Source organism: Camelus bactrianus, chromosome 14 (assembly GCF_048773025.1).
Source record: "Camelus bactrianus isolate YW-2024 breed Bactrian camel chromosome 14, ASM4877302v1, whole genome shotgun sequence".
In the NCBI taxonomy this organism is placed as follows: Eukaryota; Metazoa; Chordata; class Mammalia; order Artiodactyla; family Camelidae; genus Camelus; species Camelus bactrianus.
Window position 1 is genome coordinate 3320959 of NC_133552.1, and position 18807 is coordinate 3339765.

At 40.0% G+C, this 18807-nt stretch overlaps 1 protein-coding gene across 1 annotated transcript in view; it reads right to left on the reverse strand.

Annotated features, from left to right (window-relative positions):
• LOC105066261 (phospholipid-transporting ATPase IB) overlaps positions 1–18807 on the reverse strand; it is an 84732-nt gene that overhangs the window by 12370 nt on the left and 53555 nt on the right. The window contains exons 18-23 of the mRNA XM_074378654.1: positions 16091–16213; positions 14834–14912; positions 10384–10445; positions 7969–8025; positions 4803–4910; positions 3585–3673 (exon numbers count right to left, since the gene is read on the reverse strand). Of these exons, the coding sequence (XP_074234755.1) occupies positions 3585–3673; positions 4803–4910; positions 7969–8025; positions 10384–10445; positions 14834–14912; positions 16091–16213 (518 nt within the window). The remainder of the gene's footprint in view (positions 1–3584; positions 3674–4802; positions 4911–7968; positions 8026–10383; positions 10446–14833; positions 14913–16090; positions 16214–18807) is intronic.

Sequence of the window (18807 nt, forward strand, 5' to 3'; positions counted from 1 at the left end):
TGGATTGGGAGAAATTAGAGAGGTCAATGGTCAAATTTTAGAACAAAAAAGTCAAAGAGCTGATGCCACCCACCTCAAAACATTATAAAAAAATTAACAAGCCTGAATACCAGTGTGCACCTGAGGAAAAGCCCCTGGATCTAAGCGCTGTGCTGTGATTTAAGGAATCACATTCTCAAAGCCGCTCCTGAAAAATGGGAAGCCATCCCTTCTTGCTGGACAGCAGCTGTTCCGCCAGTGGTTGAACTGACAACCTGCGACCCCACTTTTTCTGCGCTGCATTTATCTTTTGCAATCCTTTGTGGCTGAAGTAGAATTATGAATAACATATAAACAAACTAACACTCTACCAATGTCTTCACACAACTGATCACAAGGCTTATCAGCCATCAGCCATCAGCCATACCAGGATGTTACTGACAGGAAATTATTTATCAACAACAAAAAGCGAAGGAAATGTGGCTGACAAACCAGGTATGGCTTAGATTCTGGAAGAGAAAAGCCGCTTTATTTTACAGGTTCAAATGCTTCATCTAGCCACAGATTCTGATTTCCAAAGAGAGAGAAGGGAGCGCTTGGGCGCTGAGGGGCTCACATTAGAACCATTGTGTGAGTCTGTTAGCATCTTCTATCTAACTGAGGATGGCTAAGGTCACCTACAAGATTCCAGCACACTGCAAAGGCAACTAACAGCAATGTGAATTTTTCATTGTCTTTCCTATTAGCTGAGGCCTCTCTTCCCCTGTAAGTAAAGCCAACCCAGCACGAAACCTTTTTTGTTCTTGTTTTGCTCTGCGACGTGGTAAATAACAGGTGTTAGAATTTGCAGTTCAAAGGGGAATGAGGAATCTTTGAAATTTGTGCTTTCGTATAAGTACAACGCAGTTTAGAAGAAATTAGTTTAGTAGTACATACAGGTTTTTAAAATTCAAGTCACTTTTGTATTTGAATTATTTTGCATTAATTAATTTTTAGTTTATTTTCATGTAACTGTCTTCCTGGGACTGTATCAAGGATGTCAAATCATTCTGAATTATGGAATGTTTTATAAGCAGAAATTTAAGTAGATCAGTAAAGGAAATAGATACAAGGAGATTAAAACAAAACAGAACCAGAAGCATTGCCCTTAAAAGCTCAGTGGCTTCGGGATTCACATTTTACAGCAACCTTAACAAATGAACTGCTTCATGCTGTGAGTGACTATATGGCACCTTATTTTAAGATGCCATCTCAGATAAACGATTTGGGAAAATAAACTACAGTAATGATCCTCCCATTAAAAAAAGCCCACAAGACTTATGCTTTTTAAGAAATGCCTATCATCCGCATACCACATGTACCTAATCAAATACTGTAAGCGAAGTCTGATACCATGTGAAAGCTACTACCGTGTGCTAGAAGTTAGTAACTTTTAAAAAGTTAAACACACATTCAAAACGTGCCAAGACTCAAAAATTCAAGTTTTAAGTTTTACAGTGATACCGATATTTAAAAGTATACACTTGTAGGTTATCAACATTTGATCCATGCTTCTTCATCTCCTCCAGGACAACACCGAGCACCTGTTCAATTACTTTGTTCCTCAACAGTTAGTTCTGAAATTAAACTGAAAAGCTTGTGGATCAGATGGGGACGGGATGCCGTCAGGAACAGGAATACTTAGGAGAAGACACTGCACATTTTCAAAAGATAAACTATAGCTGATCAAAACTGCCCTGAGTCGAGTACTTAACTAGAAAGCCTTCTCTTCCCAGGAAAAGGAGACACTTCAGTGCCATCCAATTTAACAGAAATATTTTAAACTCAGAGACGGAATATACACAGCATGATGAAAACCTCCTTCTGTCAGCAGAAGAGAAAACAAACTGAAACAGGACCGGCACGCATTTCCCCGGGGAAGTCTGCGCTCTTGTTTAGACATGAAATGCTCACTGTAAATTGGGAGTCTTGCACATCTCCCAGTTCAGTGCAAGTTCCTGCCTCCCCAGTAGCCCCAGCTCTGCTACCAGGAACACGTGGGTATGAAGTAAATGACTTTGGGGCAGTGCATTCTTTACAGTCAGATTGAAGGTGCCCCCCAAATGGAAAATGATGTATTTCCAGGCTTCTCACTGTGACTGTCTTAATGAGCAAAATAACATCTTTAAAGACAAAACTGGGCTGTGACTGTTCATTAAATGAGGATGATTTCCTCCTCAAATGGCAAACCTTATCAAATGGAAGGTAAGATGTATTTGTGGGACTGTAGAGAAAACATTTTAGGTTGGGACAGTAATGTCTGTATTTCACAAAGGGATGAGACCCGGAGCCGTGGAGATATTCCAGGAATTGTAAGCTCACAGTCACTGGTTTCATCTCACACTCAGAGAATTTTATTTATATTCCACGGGGTGAAAACCCAAGGAGAATTTGTTTACATTAGGGAGCGGAGCTCCCCCCTCAGGAGGGGTGGGGACACTGCTCCTCTCCTACATAAACGCCCAGGTTCCTCCCTGCGGCACAGTGGTCATACTTGCAGGCCTGTCCGTCCAGCTTTCATTTCATGACCCCGAAGTGGGAAGACTGGGGCAGGGAAGCCAGCTTGGCAATTGTTAGAGGTCAGTGGTACTAGCCTGTCTCTGCCCCAGAAACCTCTTATTTTCAGGATAATATGAATTAATATCAATATTCCAAATTATTAGTACTTTCTCCCCACTTCCCGCTGCTAACTTGGGAATATTGCTAAATTTGGTATATTTGGGGGGGTGGGGAATTTGAGAAATTTCAGTCTTCCACATTGGAGTCTATAAATAATTATGTTTGCCCTGGTATATAGAGGAATTAAGGAAGAAGTGGACGTTGAAAAGCAAATTAATATTATCCCTTCTAGAATATACCTTTCTCTGCTTATTAATTAGTTTGAAATTTATAATGTTCTAGAGCTCTGTTTATGCTACAGATTATGTGCAATAATTAATATTATATATCAATTATTTCTAATTTTAAAATCTTATAATTTCATCGGTTCTTTACCTTTAACACTACCTTTAACATTAGGGACTACAGAGATTTCTAACACCTTGGTTGTCTTTTCTTTCTGTTAGACTTGGTAAAAAAAAAAAATTGAGATAGTCTAAGCTAATATTTAAATAGTCTGGGACAATTATATTTGGAAGATTCTTAATCCAAATTTTTGAAAAAGAAAAGAATGCCTTTCTAATTTGAATATTATATTTTCCTCCTATTTCTTATTTTATCATTAGTTTTTAATCTGCGATCCTCTGGTATCACATTTTGGCTCCTGAAAAATAGATAAAAGTTACATAAGTCACACTTCTAAAGAGTGAAAAAGTGGACCTCTTTTCAGAAAAAAATTGTGAACTCAGTAATATCACTACCAAGTTTCTCTCTCATGCATTTTGATTCCATCTTTTTTCCCTAAGCTGATTGCTGGTAAATCGCAGAGGGCACTTGCTTCCTTTAAAGGCTCCATGACATTTAATATTCATAAAGTGGCTCTTAGTTTAACTGAAAGGCATATAACTGGAAAAGGGTGATTAACTATGACAATAATCATTTGGTTACCACTTCATTTTTCAACTTACGATTTCCACATTACATTTTGAATCAGGCACACAAAGGGGACTATGAAAAAACCCAGCCAGAAGTATGGGCAAACCAGGACCATATTGACCTGCAAACAAACAGAAATAAACAGTATTTAAATAAGAATCATTTAGTTGCCAATATTAAGCACCGAGTGCAGCTTTTAGTTTCTTCCCCTCCACAAAAACCTGGAGGTGCCAGAAAAGGTATGGATGCAGCCATATGAATCTAGAACTACTAAATCAACTAAATAAACAGGTACATAAAGCTTAAATATAGCATTAGCTAACTTAACAGTTCATTGTGTAAACAAACAGCCAAATAAGTATTTTGATCAGACAGGTTTTATCTCAGGAATGCAAAGGTGATTCAACACTGCATTACCCAGCAATACAGCTTTGTTTAACTGCCAGACATTTTGTATAAAACAATTAAGCCATTACATTCCCCTGGGAGAACTCACTCTTCTCTCTGCCTAGCAGATTAATTAATGGCTGGCTGATCACTTTAGTTCAATCAGGACTGTACTGACTTGAGACTGGGTAAGGCTCTGTACTACATATATTTAAACTTTTCTGTATGCTCTGAAATTCTTACCTCTTAAAAAAAACACTTTCTATCTGGGGAGAGATGGCTCCTCCCAAGGCTAGCCAATTCTTTGAGATAGCAAGGTCTCAGCTGGGAGCATGTCTCTGATATGCAAACTAACCAAACCACAGTCCCGTCTCTTCTATCTGGCCCATACACCCCAGAAGCACTATTCCTCTGCCAGAAACTAGAGCTTCTGGAGCTCCACAGAATGTCTATTCTGGTTAAATATTTTAAGTCAAAATGTTTTCTGAATTACCATGCATGCATTACCAAATAATGTAAGCACATTTCACATTACATGAAAAATAAAATCACAATATTACCTATTTTAGATAATTCAGAAATTATTATAGTTTTTTTACATTATCAGTTACGCACAAAGGATACAAATTTTAGAAAGAGTGGTTAATACAGATAGTTTGAAACAATGGGAATTTAGATAAAGTAACATAATAACTAAAATGTCAACCAGATTTTATAGCTGGACCGCCAGCTGCTTACTGCACTGATTGTACCTTTTCTCTCCAAATTACTTTTGAAAGTAGGTAACGTCAGCTTCCATTGTTACTGAACATCACGTTTCACACGGAATGTAAAGCACACTCGCCACCAACAGTAAAACTAACCTGTCCTGTCATCTCAGGAGAAATAGGGATGGTCGGCCAGAGGAAAGAGTAAACTGCAAAGAACACCAGCCACATGGCGATGCTCCCCCAGATTCCCAGGTGACTGAACTGCAGAGAGAAGAGTATCATGGAAACACTTCTGTCTTTTCTATTTAAAAGAAAAAATTATTTAACTCTGTCAATCAGCCACCAAAATACACTTGTCCAGCCCATACGTTCTCATATAAGCCGTTGTTTACAGCATCCAAAACAACCAGGCCTGGGTCACCCAGGCCAGGCGGTGCTCAGCGCCTTCAGTGACGAGACCAGCTCTCAGACGGAAGCGGCTCCTCCAGCCGATGGGTCAGGTAATGAGACTGGGCTTCTGTCTGTTATTAACACAAAGTTCTTTCCAGGGGGAGGGGAAAGAGCTGGAACACAAATCATTAAGAGGGATAACAATCTGCCTGGATCACACTTGTTCCGAGTGAGTGACCGTGGGAGAACGGCCGGCGCTCGGATTCTCGGGTTGGCTGGAACGGGCGGAGTTTCTGTGCCACCGCCTGTGCGCGCCGTTCCGCCCTCAGATGCCGGCGGAAGGCTCAGCGGCCGTGCCGGGTCCGCGAACGCGCTCCCAAGTCTGTAACAGCACCTTCTGTTGCCCTGATCGGTCGCTTTGTGCAGCTGGTGTTAGCAGAGGAGCAGTGAGGAGGGTGACTAGTTCTACACTTGGCCAGGCTGGCTGCACCGCTCAACCTTTACAGGTTTACCGTCTACGCGCGTGGAAGGCGGTGGGCTAGGCCAGGTGACTCCTTAGGGGCTCAAGGGCTCGCGTCCTCCTGGGCGCTGCTCAGCACTTACATCTGAACAAAAGGTATTGAAGGAAAATCCCACAATCTGCTACTTCTCAGAGTATTTATTGTTCAGGAGTCACTTTCACAGGCAATTTTTCATGCTATTTAAAAATAACCTCTAACAAGATAAATAAATAACAAAAAAAAATGTTTCAAAAAGGAAATTTTACTGTGCTATTCCTCTTTCTGGGGCAGACATTCACTTTTTTCCTTACGTAAGCAGGGAATTCTCCAATATATACTTTACAGCAATTTAAATAACCACAAGATGTATGTGATAAAATTAATGTTGTTTAGTTCTCCATACTTTCATCTATTACCTTTGGATTGCCTATGAAAATCATGACTTGAATAATAAAGAATTCTATAGCATTAGAAGAAGGAGGAGGAGTAGCAGCAGCAGCAGCAGAAGAGGAAGAAGGAAGGAGGAGGAGGAGGAGGAAGAGGAAAAAGAACAGGAAGAAGAAGAAGGCCTCTTACCAAACAATTCCTCTCTCTGATTAGAGAAAATAAAACAGGACTGGTCTCCTGAGGGCTCTCTCTCGTGATAATGCACATGACTGAGAAGATGGCCAGCTCAAGGCTGTGAACTTTAAGTGATGTGAACACTGCAGTGCATTTTCCCGTAATGGTTCCCTTACAGTCGACACTAAACACTGCCTGCAATATGTGGTGTGTTGTGTGGCTTAAAGAGTATTTGCAGATGGGTCTCTGTTAGGACCATCCCCTCCCGGGGCGGTAAGCCATCACTGCTGCTTGGAGACGTGTTCTGTTATCTCCCTGCCCTGGCTCATCCTCTGGACCTGATCAGTGGTTTCCAGCATCATTCTCGTCCCCAGGGAAGAAGCACTGGACCTCCTCCTCACCCTCCCCACAGAGGAGGGCAGCACAAGAGCAAAAGTGAGAGCCAGTCTCTTCTCTTTCTTGCCACAGTCCCCCGGCTCCTTCTTAACTCCTCTGTGAGCCTGAGGGTAGGAGCCTCGTACCTCTCAGGCCAGAAGAGAGACTTCTGGTGCTGAGTCTGATTTGGCCTTGAAATATTGCCTTGTTCATAAATGAGGTTCACTATATGTGGCTGACATAAGTGAACGTGGATCTAAGAAACACTCTCACTAGAGAAAATTTTAACAAGTAAGAGGAGGCACAGAAAAGAACTGTTTGCATGTCTGTGTTCCACGAATGCAGTATAATACCACACTCACAATTAGAATGCCTTATGAATGGCCAATGAGCTATTTTTGCTCAGAAATCCTTGGTCCCAGGTCAGTGTTGATGCCCAGTGGGGACAGTGGCAGTCAGAACTCTGGGTTGACTGCATCAGAAATGAACTTCATCATATTCTGCATAATCTTAGCTCTCCAAAAGTGACAAACTGATAAAAATTCAGACACTTTTTCAGTACAACTTGGGAAACAACTTATTTTTAGATGCAAATATGTATATATGTATATACATATGTATTCACTTAATTTAAATAAATTGGCAGGGGTAGGTAATTGGGTTTATTTTTTTTTTTTCAGTGGAGGGACTGGGGATTGAACCCAGGACCTCATGTGTGCTAAGCCAGCAGTCTACCACTGAGCTCTACCCTTCCCCCAACCCCATATTCACTTAAATTACTGATAAGGTCATGAAAAATAAAATTCTGCTTTTACCAGAAGTTCCACTTTTAATAATATCCTAAGGAAAACATTACTCACGCCTGGAAGTAAACAAGTACATCGGTGTTCATAATACTGTTGATTATATATTATTTATAGTAATGAAAATTAAAGCAATTATTCTAAAAATAATGCAAATAATAAGCATCCATGTTATAAAATATTATTCCATCAATAAATGAGGCATAAAATTAAAGGTACGAAAATATTAAAGACCTATTATTAAGTGAAAGAAGCAAGTTATGAAATATTAGGTATATTATAATCCTATTTTTATGGTAAAAAAGCATGCATGGAACAAAGACAAAGTATAAAAGCCAAAATGTCAACATCACTGACACTGAAAGGCATGAGCGATATGTATTTTCTTCTTTTTCTGTATTTGCTAAATTTTCTGTTATAACTCTGTGCTTGGATGAGAGCGAATTAAGGGTCTCGGTGTTATGATGAATTGAACCTATTTCAAATGTAAGGCAGGAAAATGAAAATTCTAAAGACATCAGATCGCTAATATGCCTTCATCCAGTTTAAATCATCACTCAGACACGCAAAACAAAAGAAAGAACAATAATGAGACCACAAAAAAAACGCTAATACTTTCCTAAAACTTAAAGAGAAAATTAGTATACAAACAGCTATACAGATTGAGGAAACATCCTAAAGAATACTTACTTTATTCCAAGACAGTGTCTCCAAACCAGCTTTCAGACAAACAGTGACAACCACATACTGTGTGAGGGGAGACGGGAAGGGGAAAGAGAGTGGAAAATGGTGTTACAGTTTTCCACTGGAATCCACACCGCCCCCCTCCCTTCCTGACCTTTCTGGATTAGTAACCCCACTACAATGTTGAGGAGAGGTGGTAACGCTGAGCATCTTTATCTCACTCTCAATCTCAAAAAAATAAAAAGCTTTCAATGTCTCATTAAGTATAACTTTGTTGCAGGGTGTGTTTGCAGGCAGCCACTGGTAAGTGAGTGGCCTCCGATCACGTCTACCTCTCTGTTTCCAGCCACAGCGTTCTAGCAAGCTTCCGTCACTCCTCTAAGCTACCACCAAACCTTAAAGGTGTCAGGGCAGTGGCCCCTGCCTGCCACTCCAGGCCCATCCTTGCCATTACCCGAACCTCCCTGCCCAACACATAGTTTGCACTCTGCTTTCCCTCCAGTGGCCCTTTTTAATCCCCTCAGATCACCAAAGCTGACTGCACTTTACTGGAGGCTTCCTCCACTCCTCTGGGGCTATCTTATCTTTGGCTTAGCTTTTTCCTCCAAACTCACTCACACTGGGAACAGCGTGTTGGGAAGTCTGGGCTAATTATCTCACCACGCGGAGCCTGCCATCGCCCCTCTTACTCCTCCTTCAGCGTTACGTTTTGAGCACTTTTGCCTTGTTCTAGTCCCCTTTCCTTTTTTAGCTGCTTTGGCGAATTTATTTTGCTGTGATTTTTTTTGTTGTTGGTTTTACCATTTGTTTTGTCTGTTTGCCTCAGGAGACAGAGATTCCGTGAGATGGATTTACTCTGGCATCTAAACTAGGAATCTCTTGTATGTTTGCATGTATATATACGTGTATTTAATGTTATTCTATCTCTCTAGAATGCAATTTTCATGAAGACTTGGTTGGATTTACCACCATATGTTCAACACTCAGCACAGTGTTCTGCACATGACAAAGCTTAATAAATATTAATGAATGAATAAAACAAGGTCTTATCTGATCTTATTTTTTCCTTGGGGTTGAGAAATAAGTAAGGTCTGAAGAGGAGGCAGAGGTGAGGACAGTGGGGTGGGGGTGGGGTTCTGAAAAGAAGGAAACTTGTTCTATGCATATGTCCACATAAATAAGAATATACTACTTAATCGTATCTGATGTTCAGGAATAAACAATAAAGAGCTAAAAGCACAACCAATAACATGAAAATACAAAGACAACTAGCTAAAGCGGCAAGAGGCCCTGTGCCGATAAACTGTTTCTTATATAGAAGGAAACATGGGGAAAAACAGTTGCAGATTTTGTTGTTCCATGTTAAATGAAAAAACAAAATCCACAGATGAATATGTTCCTACTTGCATACAAAGGGATAACATGCAGTTGAATATGCATCTACGGTTTTTTAGAAATATGAATAAGAAACTACTAGCAGTAGTGGCAGACACAAAACTTAGAAGCCATAAAGAAAAATACTGGTAAGTTTAACTACATGAAATTAATATGAAGAATATATGCACGAAAAATGCCATGAAAAGTGAAACTGAGAATATGTTTGTAACAAATATTAGAAAAGTTAACATATAAATAATCATTAATAATTAATAAGAAAAAGACCAACAACTCAATAGAACTATCGGTAAAGTGCTTCAACAAACATTTTACAGAAAAAGAAACAGGTGTGGGTTGTAACCCCACGTGACTATGCTTCCCCTCAAAGTAAAAACTGCAATGGGCTATCACTGAACCCACCAGATCAAAAAGCGAGGTAAGACCACACCCGTGGGCGCTTGGGGAAACCACTATTTTTAATCACTCAATTTGTGCAGCCTCTACTGGGGATAATTTGGTAAGGTTTTTTCATAATTTACAATACCCTCTGATCCAGCAATTATACTTCTAGAAATTTACCCTAAGACATACTTACTCATGGGCATAAAGGATCATCTTTGCAGCACTGTTCATAAAGGCAAAGGACCCCCCAAACCCTTAATGTCCACTAACAGGAGACTGGTTAAATAAATACTGGTGGGCTATTCATACAAGCAGCCCTGAAAGAATGAGGTAGATGTTTGTGGGCTGATTTGAATCCATCCCCAAGGCATGTTACATAGTGACACAGTAAGATACAGAGAGTATCCCCGACTTGAACCAAAAAAAAAAAAAAAGTGTGTGTGTGTGTGTGTGTGTGTATATATATATGCATTTCACATTTCTAGAAACATATATAATATGTATTTACAACCATTATAAGAGTGCCTTCTTGAAAATACACTGAAGCGTGAAGGAGAGAAACTTCATGGGAGACTGTCTTATAAAGCTTGAATTTTTAAATGAAACACTAGGAAAAGTAACTACGCACGTGGCTGATCTTACCGTATAAATAAAATTCCCAAGAAACAGATAGTCTGTAGTGTGACCACCTTGTAAGACCATGTCTGAAAAGTGAAAAAGTCATTTTTAATCTTTACAGAATCTGAAACAGACTTTTGAATTGATTTTTACTAAAGGTACCCATACTGGACACCAAAAATATTTATCAATTACTGGTCACATTTCTCAAGTCCTCTGTCAGGGACCACAATGCTTACTGTGCCTACCACAACTGTGACATTTCTCCCACCTCTAACTCCCCCCAAAGATATATTTAGCAACAAATAAATAAATCACAAGTACATGAATGTGATTATCAAACCCAGTTTCACACGCATCTACTAAACCATCTGGCAGAGTCTGCAAACTGAGAATCCAAAACAAACCAATGACGTTAAGTAACAAGTGATGCTAAGGAACAAGACGGGGATATTAAGGATTCTGTCATCACGTTTTTCACACTATCCCTTTTCCACGATAACTAAAGCAATAAACCGAACAGGTAACTTGAAGTTGAAACAGAATTGCATGTTCTTTTTAACCATTGCTAAGTCTGCTACAAACCTATGAACTCCATTCCATATAAACGGTCAGTACCATCTCAAGATTAGGATGATTTCTTAAGGTGTTCATTGCACTTTTTAAAAATTCTCGAAAAAATATTGGTGGTTCTGGTCTGGGTTGATGTGGCAATTTTGGAGTGCAAATCCCTGACCTGAATACCAAAGCAGGTAGCACACCCATGTATTTGAAGCTCACTAATTCTCTTGATTTATGTTTTCTTCTGATTTAGAACTCACTAAATTATGCAAGGCTTAGACTCTTTCTTAAAACTATATGCAGTAGTAAATTAGGGCATCTGATTGAAGGAAAGTGTAGATAAATATGTGGGTCAGGTTAGACCAGCCCAGAGAGTGAGTGTCATGGGTCTGTACAGACCTAACTTGGTGAGTTTTCCCAGGAGAGGCGTGATAGTCTAGATGAGAACCAAATTGTAACTGACTAGAAAAGGGAAGGAAGCTACTTCAGAGGAGGATAATGTTGGGTTACATTGTCCAGTTACGTATTGACAAGGAGAGAGGAAAAAGACAAGCTATGCTGGGGCAGAAGGGACGCTTTCCTTCTGCACATTATACAAAATCAACAGTGCAAACACAGGAAACCTCCACAGAATCTACGTTACAGAAACTAGGAGACCAAAAAAAAAAAAAAAAAAAAAAATCCACAGACTCAGAGAGCCATTGAGGGCTTCAAAACACCGGAGGTGAGCGCAGAGGCTGTGCCTGGGAAGTAACGGTGAAAGATCTGGGGTAAAGTAAACATCAGGCTGGCCGAGGGCAGCGACCTCAGAAAACATCAGCAAAAAATACACTCTTTAAAAGGAGCGTACTTGGAAACAAATGGATTTGTCTAAAGAAACAGAGCAGTATTTACATAAACTTATAATAAAAATAACTGTAAGAACAAAAATTCAAACTTAAATGAGTATCAGAAGACAACACAAAAAGACCAAAGAAAGCCAGTAACGTAATTAAAGATTAGAAAAATACATTAAAACATTGCATAAAAAATGCAAAGTCAAACAAGAGATCACAAACAAAACTTATTTTTGAAAAATGAGTTTCGGATTGTATCTCAAAACAAAACCCAATCCTACACTGTATACAAGCAACACACCTAAAACAAGAAAGAAAGGAAAGGAATTTATCAAGTTTGAAGAGTAAAGGATGGCCAAGGAAAGTACAAATTAAAAGCAGGAGACACGATATTAACATTAGTTAAGAAGAAACTGAGGCCAAAAAGAATTAAACAAGACAAAGGAACAATATAAGGCCAAATGGTACAATACAAAATAATTAGTAGTACTGGTGCAACAAATAACAAACACCTCTAAATCACAGATTATCGGAAATAAACAGGGAAGTAAACATGTAGTAACAGAGGACTATACTCACCTTCCTTACTATGTGACAAGGTCAAGGGACAAAAAAGTAGCAAGACCCAGACTTCTGCATTTACCCATGAGGAAGTAATAGGACTTCCCCTCTTGCTATGTAGTCAGTTAGAACTACATGAAATAATTATATGAAACAATGTTTTTCTGACCCTGGGTAAAAGGCAGCAAGGGACAGCGATCCCTGAGAGAGAATAAAGGACTGGTGAGCCCTTGCCTCACATCTGGGGTAACTCTGGACTACAGTGCGGGGACGAAGAGCCCACAGACAGCGCAACACTTCTGCTGAGTCTGTGAGACAGAGAAAGGGCTTTAAAGAGGCCATGGTGGCTGGAATTTGCAAAGTGAACACTGGAAATGAGGGAACTATGCAGAGAATGAGCTCCAGAAACTCGCATACGGGTCCTCATAAGTCTTTGGCTGAGTGCCATTCTGCATACGTATACTGAGAATTCCACAAGGCCAGCAAAGAGCAACTTCCATGGAAAAATCAAATCACCCCAGAACTGCAAGCCAAAAAACTGCCAGATCTAATATGGAGCTAGGAGTTGCTCACATTCCCATGGGCCAAAGTGGGGAGACCTCATTCAACACATGAAATGTGCAGTAGAGGCCCAAGGAGGGGACAATGTCATTAGAGGAACTGAATTAGTCCTAGAGTGAAAGATACCATCGACTTGGCTTTAAAAAGAATAAAAATCCTTAAGGAATCATGCTGATCCACAGAGAACTTAACTGCCTGCCAAAACCAAGGCTAAGTATTTAAATACACACACAAAAATATTCAGCAACATGCAATTCACAGTTTCCCTCACCCATTATAAAATTGTGACACGTGAAGAAGTAAAGTATTTGACCCATAATCAGAAGAAAATTGGCTATAGAAGCCAGCCCCAAAATAACAGAGGTGTTGGAATGAGCACAAGAAGATTTAAAATAGCTGTTATAAATATTATAATTACATCTGAGGGTTTGAAAGAAAACATGAACATAATGAAGAGAGAAATAAAAGATGAAGAACTAAATAGAATTTCTAAGGATGAAAAATATTTACACACAAAAGAAAAAAAATATCTGTGAATTGCGATTACCTGCAGAGAGAGACTGCTAAAATAAAAGATCAGTGAACTTAAAGACATGGCAAAAGAAATTAAGAATGAACTAAAAAGAGAACAAATACAGGATAAATGAAGAAGAGATGTGGGAAAATATCAAGGATTGTACCGTATATGTAGCTGGAGTCCCAGAAGAAGAGGAAAGAGGAAACAGAAAAAGTATGTAATGATGAGCAAATTTTTCCAAATCTGATGAGAACTATAAATCAACAAACCAGAGAACTTTGAGCAATCTCAAGAAGGACCAATGCAAACAAAACCATACCAAAGCCCATTAAAATCAAGTTGCTGAAAGTCAGTGGTGAGAAAAATCTTAAAATCACAGAGCTATAAGTTATGATACATAAAGAGGAACAAATATAAGAAATATCAGATTTCTCAACAAAATAATGCAGCCCAGAAGACAAGGAACCAACATTTTTAAAATGTTGAAGAAAATGAACTATCAACCTATAATAGGATACTTAGCAAAAATTTTTTTCTCAAAAATGAAGGCAAAATATAGCCTTCTGACAAAATTTGAAAGAAAATTCTTTTGCTTTAAATTTTAAAAAATTAGATTTGCTTTAAATTCTTATGTTAGAAAAGAAGAAAGTGGTAAAATCAACAACCTACCTTCCAAGATCAAGCTGGGAAAGAAGCAAGGAAAATTCAATTAAACAGAAGGGAAGGAAATAGAAGTAGAAATGAAGCAAACAGAAAACTGGAAACTATACAAAATCAATGAGACCAAAGCTGGTCTTTTGAGACTATCAATAAATCTGGTTACAGGAAAATAATTCTATTTCACACCTTAATTTGTGGCTGTGGACCAACTAAACACCAATAACATACTCTAGAAACACATCTCCTACTCTGGTGTGTTACACACAAGTCAGTTTGGCAAAAAAAACTTCACACATAGTGTTATTTAAAAAATTGTACGTCAGCAAAAGGAGACTAAGTCCAATAATAAAATATAAGATTAAATTTCTATATGATCTTGCTAGATTTGTATTATAGTCTGAATGGAAGCATGATGCTTGGGAAAAGAAAACAATAAAGCAGACATAAGTGTCAAACTCGCTGACAGGGGGAGTCTGTGACCCATCAGAGCCGCTGTGCTTTCCATCAGATCTCCTGACTCAAACACTCAGTAAAAGTTACCAATAAAGGCACCAATCCTCAGTTTATACATGTCAGAGGCAAAGAGAATGGGCCCTAAAAACCACCTGTTAACCAGATTATACTGTGAGATTTAGGTGAATATGTATCTTTTCTAAATACTATTTTTGTATTCTTCAGTTCTTTTTGTAGACACACACACACACACACACACACACACGTTGACCCCACTGAGAATAAGGTGTTCTTTGCTGAATATTTGAAACAATGAAGCAATTACCATGCTCCAGCATTTTTGTGGGCAACCAGAAGAGAATGAAGGAGTGGACCAAAGCATTTACACATTGAATCCAAAGGACCTAAAAGAAAACAAAGCAAGAAAGGCAAGATAGTACTTTGGTCTAAATCTAAAATTATGCGACATTATAAAGTAAATTTGTTGTGTGAAGCACAGTTACAAAACTAAAACGTTTTCCTAAAGACAGAAAAATCACATTTCTTTATTCTATTTTTAAAGAAAGATTGTGAAATTATAGGATAATACTGTATGAAAAACAAACTTATTAAAAATAAATGTGTAGGACTCAAATATAGTATATTTGTTATAAAAAAATTGTAAAGGCTTAAATTATCCAGCAAAAGAGAAGCAGAAGTAAAATTTTAAAAAGAAATAATGAAAGTACTTTCAATCTTTAAATTTTAGCACTTTAAATATAATTTAATACCATATTTTATATGATACACTCTGCTCCTTTACATCTATACCTTGACTCTGGTCAAAACAATTTTTAATAGACCATAAACAGGCAGGCCTCAGAGATATTGTGGGTTTGGTTCCAGACCACCACAATAAAGCAATTATTGCAGTAAAGCAAGTCACATGAATGTTTTGGTTTCCCAGTACATTCAAAGTTACGTTCACACTATACTGCAGTCTCTTAAGTGTTAAATAGCATTGTGTCTAAGAAACCAATGTACACACCTTAAATAAAATGCTAACCATCATCTGACAACACAGGGTCTCCATCAACCTTCAATTTGTAAAACAAACAACAAAAAAACCCCCATAGTATCTGCAAAGTGCAATAAAACAAGGTATAGATGTACAGTTTTCTTAGAGGAAATCTCAATGACCTAAAATCTCTGGGAGCAGTCAGACAAGGACGTACAATGGTTAGACGGTGACAGAACGACAACAGAAACCAGTTTGTTCTCTCAGTTCTAAACACAACGGTCATCTTCACGCTCGCCAGGAAGACTCACAGATGGAGAAGAAAACAATGTGGAAAGAACTTACCTGGTCTGTGACTCAAATTTCCCGGAGTAAAGCAGTTTTTAGGGAAAAAAACGTAAGAAACTGGTTCAAAAAGAGCTAATGCCGAATTGGAACATTGGGTAGAGTACATAGAAAGACGGCACAGGGCTACATTCGTTGTGTTTTTTAAATTATTTTTCCTAAAGTATCGGAAAGGGATGAGACCAAGGTACCTTCGGAGAGAAGCCGAGATGACAGACCCGCACTAAATCTTCTGCTTACCTTTATGTTGAAAGTATCACCTGTCTGAGAAATCGTGTAGAGCTGCGGGTGCCTGAGCAGGCTCTCCTGACTGCAGCACTGCTCACAGATGCCCAGAGTGAACGGTGGCAGTGAAGTGAAGACCTGCACAGGAAACAAGAAGCTATTTTACAAAAGCTTTCAATCTGCACTGAGTTGCTGTTGTGCCAACGTCATTTTCCTGGCTTTGACGACATGTTATAATTATCAGGATATTGCAGGGGGAGCTGGGTGAAGGGCACACAAAACTAATTATGCAAACTTCTAGTAAGTCATAAACTGTTGAAAAACAGAAGTTGTTGACAGAGAAGTTGTTACTGATCACATAGTTTGAAACAGATCTACCAAACCATGACTTCATTTTCTAATTGAGACAATCCTTTGACTCAATCGTTTATAACTAAGTAAATGTTACTTTATGTGCACAAACTGGATAAAGTTTATTCTCCTGTTTTTAATGAGCATAAAATGAATAAATTGAGTGTCTAGATATTTAAATAATAATATTTAAATATTAGGCATAATACTGGCCAACAAGTCTAACAACGACATCTATATCTCTCATAAGAACCAGGTGTTTTATAAGCTAGTTCACTTGCCAGGGTTTGGCACACAGTAGGCACTCAGTAAATACTTTAAGTGAATGTTAGATTAAACTTTTTAAAAATTTACAAGAATTATCTGTCGTGATAATTATCATCAGAAATGAAGAGATGTTTCCCATCCATTTACTATTTGAATAGTTATTGAACAACCATTATGCCAGTAACCATGTTAAAAGAAAAATACATCATCCCTTAAAGAGATATGGACCTTGTCAAGAAGGAAAGCTTACAGCAATAGGCATAATATTATGATTTAAAAAAAAGTGGGGAGGATACGAAGCAAGACGGCAGAGTAGAAGGACGCTTGTAGCTCACCCTCTCCCACAAAGACACCAAAACTCACATCTACAGACCTACTCAGCTAACCAGAGCACGTGACAGAACATCGCCCTCTTCGAAAGATAAAGACACCAAAAATCTGGTGGGAGAAAAGGAAAAAAGAAAGAAAAAGCAAAACACTGCGGGACCGATCCCGCAGGGAGGGAGTAGCAAAGGAGGACTGGCACTCATTCACTGGGTCCACCCCCCTCCAACGGAGAGGCCAGTGGGACCAAGGGGAAGCCTCCAAGGCTCAGATCTGCCCCGAGCACCCCTTGACTGACAGAACTGAGTTAAACGGGCACAAATGGTCCCCGCAACACCAGCCGGCAGCTGGGGCTGGGACAGGCCACCCCAGCCGGGCAGAGGACAGGGCGGCTGCACTGAGGCAGCCCCGGGGGACTGCAGGGGGCTGCGCACCATGGCTGGGAGGGGATACGGAGAACAACCTCGATCCGCCATAAATTGCGAAAAAAGTGAAGCAACACGGCCGGTGTGCCCTGAGGGGAGAGGCGCTTGTAGCCTTTGTCTTCTCAGACCTGTGCCGCCATTACTGGCACTTCTCGTGAGAAGAGAGGCGGGGCGCAGCCACAGCCGCCATCTCCTCCTGTGCGCAGCGCCTGGGTGGGGGCGGGGCCGAGGCCTGAATCCGCATGGTGTGGCGGGGGGGGGGGGGCGGTCCGCAACCTCCTAGGCAGGACTGAGACTTGTTTACAGCTCGAGGCAGATAGGATCTTTCTGCCCTGGCACCTCAGAGAACACGCGCCACCAAGACAAACAAGGAGCTGAGATTTGGCACGGAGCAGGGGCGGGGCCATTCTGCGGTCTTCCCCGAGCCCGCCTTCAGAGCGCCGACCCAAGGCGGAGCAGGCAGCTGCACAGAGCAGTGGAGCAACCAGCGCCAGGAGAGGGTGGGCTGCCACACGCCTTCCTGGCAGGAACGCAGCACCTGACCACGGTGCTGGGAGGGGGCACGATCCGCCCACCTGCCTCGCCCCAGCGTAGCATCTGACTGTGGCATCGGAAGGGGAGTGACCCACCCGCCTACCAGGTAAGAGCTCAGCTCCTGACCCAGTGTTGGGAGGGGGCGCAATCTGCTAGCCGACAGCCACTGGGAGCAGCACAGATGAGGGCGCCAACAGAGGGCCTCTGGAAACAGCAAGCTGAGTTCACAAAACAGGGCAAAGACACAAAAACCTCTCAATAAAATCATTAAGAGCACACCATCTCCAGGAGAACTAGATAACTGATACTCCTTAAGCCACAGTGCCAGACAGATATGAGCAATATGAAAAAGCAGAGGAACCACTCCCAATTAAAAGATCAAGAGAAATCCCCTGAAAGCATGATCAAGAAAATAGACATTGATGGCCTACTAGATCAAGATTTCAAAAAAGGACTGATCAAAGTACTGAAGGAACTAAAGGAAATAGTGTTTAGAGATATAAAATATGTCAAAAATGAAATAGTAGCTATAAAGAAGAGCCGAGTTAGTAAACTCATTTGCTGAGATGAGAGCTGACCTAAAGGCTGTACAAAGCAGGCTAGATAATGCAGAGGAACTAATAAGTGACCTAGAAGATAGGACAACAGAAAGCACCCAATCAGAACAGCTGCAAAAAAAAAAAAAAAAAAAAAAAAAAAAAAAACAACAAAAAACAAAAAACAAAAAACAATGAAAACAATATGAGGGACCTATGGGATAATACAAAGCCTGCCAATCTATGCATAATAGGGGTTCCAGAAGGGGAAGAAGGAACAAAGGGGATTGAAAAG